At 30.7% G+C, this 6,917-nt stretch overlaps 1 protein-coding gene across 2 annotated transcripts; it reads right to left on the reverse strand.

The window, feature by feature from the left end:
• Positions 1-425: 425 nt before the first annotated feature.
• Positions 426-5,689, reverse strand: LOC110630194 (bifunctional TH2 protein, mitochondrial). 2 transcript variants are annotated; one of them, XR_006348293.1, is made up of 7 exons: positions 5,044-5,689; positions 4,800-4,908; positions 3,789-4,079; positions 3,246-3,657; positions 2,873-3,139; positions 716-1,291; positions 426-631 (listed from the first exon to the last, which is right to left on the reverse strand). XR_006348293.1 is itself a non-coding variant. In XM_021777555.2 (6 exons), exons 1-6 carry the CDS (start codon positions 5,220-5,222, stop codon positions 876-878), a joined length of 1,674 nt encoding a protein of 557 aa, XP_021633247.1. In that variant the 5' UTR covers positions 5,223-5,689; the 3' UTR covers positions 426-875. The 2 variants fall into 2 exon arrangements, 1 of the variants encoding a protein (XP_021633247.1); XM_021777555.2 differs by having other exon boundaries at positions 426-1,291.
• Between the last annotated feature and the right edge of the window lie 1,228 nt (positions 5,690-6,917).

Below are 6,917 nucleotides of genomic sequence, written 5' to 3' on the forward strand. Positions count from 1 at the left end.
GTGTCCCTTTTTTTAAAATTATTTTTAATAAATAATAACTTTTCTCAAACTAAATTTATAACCTGGAATTGACAGATTATTTAACAAAATATGTATTTACAATGATAAAAAAAATTGTATTATTATAAAAAAAATTGTATTATTATAAAATAAATAACACATATTAAAAAGAAGCAAATTTTCATGTTTTTTTTCATTTTTAGAAAAATAAAAATTACAACATTCTTAGATGGGACCCTAAGGACCACAAACAATACCAATGGATTATTAATTCATAAATCTATCATTTGCCATCAAAAAATTTGCTTTTTTTCTGAAGACTCATTTATTGATTTGAACATTCTCACATGATGATACACATTTTTGTAATAATATTCATATACAATTTACAAAATTCTAAAAACTAAAAAATTTCAGAGTTCATATACAATTCACAAGAAACACACACAGAGATATTGCATTAATATATCAACTTTCTAATACAACCATAAACTTCTGCAATCTTTTTTTTTTGTGTCTTTCAAAGATTGCAACGACAATTCAACCTCTTTCTCTTTCCCCCCATGAAAATTTACCAGTGAAAATCTCCCAGACTGAACAACTTCGAATTTTGAAGTTCAGTGGTTAGAAGCTTCAAAAGCAAATTGTAACAAGGCATTAGAAAGAGAGGGCTTCTTATAACAACCTGACTCTTGTGAAACTAACTACAACGTACCTGTATATCTGGATGGCAATCCCTAAAGTGGAAAAAATATAAGGGCTTCGCCCGTGGCCCTGTGGTAAAAAAATTTAGCCACCATCTGTAGTCTATATCCTACGTATATGCATTTTTCTTGGTGTTTATTCTAATGCGACGATGACAAAGAGATCATAAATTATGATCCCAAAATAAATGCATGTATCTCAGCCCAAGTAGATACTGTATATAGAACGCCTGGCTGGCCCTTCCAATTAGGAGAGCCGCCTTCAACAAGTTCCTTCTGCTTCTTCACCATACCAGCGAATAATGGAACAAAGGAGATGCCAAAATGATCTCCCAGTCTCCTTAGGCTTGGGCTTGAACCAATCACAATACCTATATCAGCCTTGAGTAGGCAAAGCAAATCACCCACTGATCCTCCAACATAGACAGTTAACTGCTGAACATCATCCGAATTCCGGTCCTTCAAGATGTCATTGAAAGCTTGAAGCTTTTCCATTGGGCACTCCACTCTCCTAACAATTTCACCCGTTGAAAAAGTTTCTTCATAAGCCAACTCATTTGAATATATTTGGGGAACATTTAGATCTCCTGTTCATAGGAAACAAACTCAAGATTATGTTTAAAAGAAAGATTTTTACCTTAAAAACAATTAGGGAAAAGCAAATATTGCATCAACATTATCTTTTACTAATTAATTTATAGACAAAGCACAAGGGGAAAAAAGAATCAAAGATACCTAGCTCAACATAAACTCATTTTACTAATTATGAGCCATTATGACCTTAACAGGTTGTTTGATTGGTGGAAAGAGGAGAGGAAAGAAAAAATATCAGGAGGAAAATAAAGTGAGAAAAATGTGAGTCTACTGTTTGCTGTGAAATTACCCTTATGCCCCTATTATCTATTTCAATTTATTTTCCTACCATTAATTAATACAAGACAAGTCTTTTTTTAGATTGTCTTTATAACACCATACTTATTTGTGTCCAATTTTATGATAATATTCTGAGGTTAAAAAAATATAAGGATGGTTGGATTCCACATTTTTTCGTAAAATAAAATGATATAAAAATAAAAATAAAGTTTGTTTGTTAAAGATATATATGTATATAATTTATTCCAACCTTATAGAAGATATGAATGGATGATTTAAGTGAAATTTACTATTATTTAATAGATTAGATTCTATTACTATTAGCAAAAATGTAATTTACACAATAAGAGCATATTAGTATTTTCACTTGTTTTCTTTTATCTTTTCTTTCATTTTCAAATAAAAAAATAAATCTATTTCCCTTTCATTATCTTTTATTTTCCACGCATTCAAATATGAGAAGGGAAAATAAAAAAGGAAAATATATTTTCCTCCCTTTAGTTTCCTTTCTCTCCACAATTTTATCCAAACATAGCATAAACTTCAACTAAACAGTCTGAAATCATGGAAAATTCTGGCAAATAATAAAATAGGATTGTAGCTAAAAAATATAGCATGTCAGACCTGATATCTTGAACAGGGGCAAACAGAAAAATACGCTGCATGTGATTGCAGTTAAATCACCAATTAAACAACAAAGAATAAATTATAAATCATACAGAAACAAGAATTGAAACTCAGGAGTAGAGTTTTTTTTTTGGCAGAGCCAAACTGTTCATGTTAGCTAAGGGTTGACGAGAGCAGTGTTAGAATCAGTTTTGATTTTACTAGAGCAGATGCCATATTTAAAATTCTTCTTATCTTATGGTGAATGCTTAATTTTCGAGTGAGATCAAACCAAGGAAATCACCTACAGCAATATGAAGTGCAATGCAAATAACTACCTGAACAATTGCTTTTTGGCTAGACTTATCCACCTTAAAATCTGATATACAATTAAAATGTAACTAACAATTCCCAAAAAAAAACACATAGTAACTCCTTGCCCTTTTGCTATGTCCAACAGTTTATCTACAGCTTTAGGATAGAATTGCATTCATCTTAGTGTCGGTGAGAAGGATGAATATATAGGATTTGGAAATGCAGAAGTTGATCAGAACCGTTGAAAACTTAAATATGTTTTTCACTTTTAAACATGGATTGAGAATTGACACATTTGCAAACACCTGTAAACAAACTGATGACGATTAAACACAAGTGACATGGGGGGAAAATGATGTTTCAAGAAGGAATACCTGATGAAAATGCTGATCTAATGAGATCACCACACCAGCAGTATGAAAGGATGTGCACATCAGTTTTTGAATTTTCATTTCTCACAATCTTTTGGAAAAAGCCTGGACAACCATCTTGAAAAACCAGTTGCTGACCAGCACGTTTTATATCCTCCAGATTTAAACCCTTCAATACTCCTGACTGAATCACTCTTGTATTTGCCCTTTTCTCAAAGTCAGCAAGTTGTTCAAGAGCCTTACACAGATCTTCGTAATTAAATTTTTCCACTGAAACAAAAAGAAAGCAACCCAAGAAAAGGTTGATCTCAGTACTGCACCATGTGCAATCCACAAAGCATAAAACTAAAATAATCAAGCCATACAGCTGACGAACCTGTTTCACTAGAAACGATGCTTTCTATGCATTGATCATGTTCTTCAACATATTGAGCTGAAAGAACACCCCATGTACTCCTCAAATCAGCTGATGACATCTGAGTGAGTTTGGTTTCAGATCCGTTTAAATCCACCTTTGAAGCTGTTATTATTGCAATTTCAGCTAAAACAGCAGAGGAATCAACAGCAGTGCATGTCATGTCAAAATCACAAAACATAGTGAGGCGGACAGCAGGACTTTGCACCCGAGACAAAGGCATTACTGTTTGCTGGCCAATTGGTTGAATAGAGAAAAAATCTACTCTAAGTTTCACAGCTTGAAGATATAGCTTTTCTAAGACCTCAAGTTCTCCGCCTGTCAAAGAGATGCTTAGTTTATCCAGCATGTCTTCTATTTGCAGAGTTGATGCCTGAATTCAGAAAGAAAATGGGCAAGTAGTTGGAAAATTTTCCCCAATCACCTAGAGTAAGTACTCTCCTTAGGACAGAAAAATTATAGAGAAAACCAAGAAGAAAGCTATATCACGGTAATCTGACAAACCTCAAAGTTTTCAGAGCAATAATTATCAATCCACCTCTTGTAAATGTGACTGCTATCGTCTGGATCAAGAAGATGATGTATCTCTTTGCATATATGAGCAAAGATTCTCATGCATGGTGCCATAGCACCAAGTGTGTAGGCAGCAAGTTTTATCCTCTCAAAAGGTGTTGCAATTTTACCAGGAACTTTTTCTCCTTCAACTTTCCCCGAGGCTGTTGCTAGCAAGAAATCCGTATATTTGGCAGTTGCAACAATGGGAGTGCCCTCTGCTGGAAATTCAAAGCCCCATTCCTGTATGGTAATTTCAAATTTGCTTGAGACTACATCACGCAAACTGACTAGAATACTATAATGAAGGGAAATTAGAAGACACTAACAGTTCAATATTTATGTAATCTAAGCAATCACTAGCCTCAGTGACAAAGGAACCCAGTAAAAATCCACAGGTTTGATGGCACATTTTTTATTAAATAACCATGAGCACTGTTTCTCCATCAACATAAGAAGCTTGCCTGTCTCTCAACATAAACAAAGGACAACAAGGACTGCATTTTATCAGTTGCACCCACCCAAAAGCTCAACTACGAGAAATCCTTAAATGTGGTTCTGCCACTAAATCTCGTTGAATTATTGGAAATTATCAAAGTACGTGACAAACAAACAAACTTGAAAGTGTTCCAAATGGAGATGCGACCAATCAAAACTCAACAAATACAATCACCCATCTAGACAAGGTTACATACTCATTACACAACCATCCACTTGTTCATCACAAGCCAGACCATCCTGGCAGATATTGCCACTTTCAGTACAACAAAAAGATACAAAGGATGCTCATTGTAAAAGACAAAAACTGATCCTAACATGAGAAAGTGTGATTATTACTTTAAAATCCTTAAGTGTAAAAGATAAGACCTCTATTGAAGAAAGCTTAGAACTACAGAAAAAAAAACATAGAAAATAGAAGATGATGCAAAACAAAAGGGTGGGGATTGATATTAGGAATCGTACATGCACAATGGCTTCGTAGTTTTTAAGCTTGTCTTTGACGCGTTTTCTCAACTTGCGAATTGCGCTCTTGTCTTCATCATCATCTGCACATTCTTCTGCCAGTTCGTATCTGAAAATGGAAAACTCAATCAGAAAATCCACCAAAAATACATGAAGCAACTCTTCGAATCTTATTATTTACAAAACTAAAATCATGATCGATAAATGAAAAACAAAGAAGACGACGAAGAATGATCATCCTTACGCCTGAGCGAATGCTTTGAAGAAATGGACATCTTGGGAGATACAATTGAGGAAAGTGTGAGTATCCAAATTACCAGAGGCCAAGCTAACAAAGAAAGGACTGTACATGGCAAAAGTCCAATCGCTCTTCGACTTGATCCAGAAACGCCGAGCGATTCCTTCTTGGTCTACTGCTCCCATCTCCGGGATATCTCTCCGTTAAACCCAAAAACGGCGACTTTGTGACTGAACAATGGACGACGGATCTCTCCTCTAGTAATCGGAGAAGAGAAAATTTAATTTGGATTTAACGCAACTAAAAAGGAAAAGATGGCGTGTGAAGATTTGGACTAAGAAACAGAAAGGAAGAAAAAAACGAGAAAAAGGGAAAGTTGAAAAAAAGAGAAAAAGGGTAAGTTGGTAAAGGAATTGTCGCTTACGGATAGGTTGGTAGAGATTTATATAAAAAAAAATGGGAAAGAAAAAGCGGCAATGAAAAGGTCCAAGTTTGCGGGAAAACTGAGAATTTTCTCGAGAAAGAGGCCGGCGGTCAACTAAAGGATGAGAGAATAGGAAAAGAGACGTGAGTCATGAGTCGGATCGAAGACCGAGTCACTTACATGGTTATTGGAAATCTCTCTGTGTGTAAGAGGAGGAAAATGGATGAAGGCCGGAGGGAAGGATTCTTTTTCTTTAATATTTATATTTATTAATAAAATTCTTATTTTTTAAAAAATAAAATTTATTGCTCTATTTTAATATCTAATTTTTTTTAAATACTTATATTTTCTAGTATTTATGAGAGGAATATCAAATTTTATATTAAAATTTTTTAGCTTTTATTAAAAAAAACACTTAAATTTTTATTAATTTTTATTTATAATATCATATTTAATTAAATTTTAGCACTTTTTATTATTTAATTTTTATTTATTAAAATATTTTAATATTTATAATTGAAATTTTTTAGAAAATACTTTAAATAATTTATAAATTTTTATTTAAAAATAAATTATATTTTTAAATATTTGATCATCCATTAGTTTTGAGCTAATATTTATATAGATGAAAATCTAGGCGAATTAAATATAAGGAATTTAAAATTTTTATTTTAAAAATATAAAAATTAATTCATTAATTATATTAAAATATTAAGATTATAGTGTAATTTATATAATATAAAATATTTCGTTTATATTAAAAAAATTTAAGTGTTTATAAAAATATTTTAAATATTTTAAATATTTATTTCCCTTTAATCGATTAATTAATGAAATTATAAATGAAATAATATCCAATTTAAACGTATTGATTATATAAATATTTAAATATTTAATTTTAAAAATATAAAAACTGATTTATTAATTATATTAAAATTCAGAAAAAAATTTATTTTTTAACGTCATTCATTTTTTCAAAATTTATAGTTTATTTCAACCTATGTGATTTAATTTTATATCAAACTAATATTTTATAATATGAGTTTTATATTAATGTAAAATCTAAAAATTATCATTAATTATAATTATTTATTAATATCATAAAATACTTTATTAATATAAAATTAAATCACATAGTCTAAATTCATCTATATATTTCAACCAAGTGCTATAATATTATATAAATACAGCTTTCACAATGATATTAAATTTTTTAAAAAAATAAGAAAAGGAAGAAATATTTCTCTAAATTTGAACAGTTTTATCAATATGGATAAACTTTTTATACATTAATCTTATTAATATCATACATTTTTTTATATTGTAATTGAATAATAAAAATATTTATTTTTAAATTTTTTTACATATAAATTATTTCATTGTATAAACCTTTTGAAAGATTTATTTTGAATTTTTAATCTTACCATTTTAATAACACTCCTAATTTATTATTATT

This window comes from Manihot esculenta, chromosome 13 (assembly GCF_001659605.2).
Source record: "Manihot esculenta cultivar AM560-2 chromosome 13, M.esculenta_v8, whole genome shotgun sequence".
NCBI classification, from domain to species: domain Eukaryota; kingdom Viridiplantae; phylum Streptophyta; class Magnoliopsida; order Malpighiales; family Euphorbiaceae; genus Manihot; species Manihot esculenta.

Coding starts and splice junctions, on each gene's coding strand:
- LOC110630194 (XM_021777555.2), bottom strand. CDS start 5,222: ATGGGAGCAGTAGACCAAGAAGGAATCGCTCGGCGTTTCTGGATCAAG. Junction 4,080..4,799: donor ACTACGAAGCCATTGTGCAT/GTACGATTCCTA, acceptor ATTACCATACAG/GAATGGGGCTTTGAATTTCC. Junction 3,140..3,245: donor CATCGTTTCTAGTGAAACAG/GTTCGTCAGCTG, acceptor TTTTTGTTTCAG/TGGAAAAATTTAATTACGAA.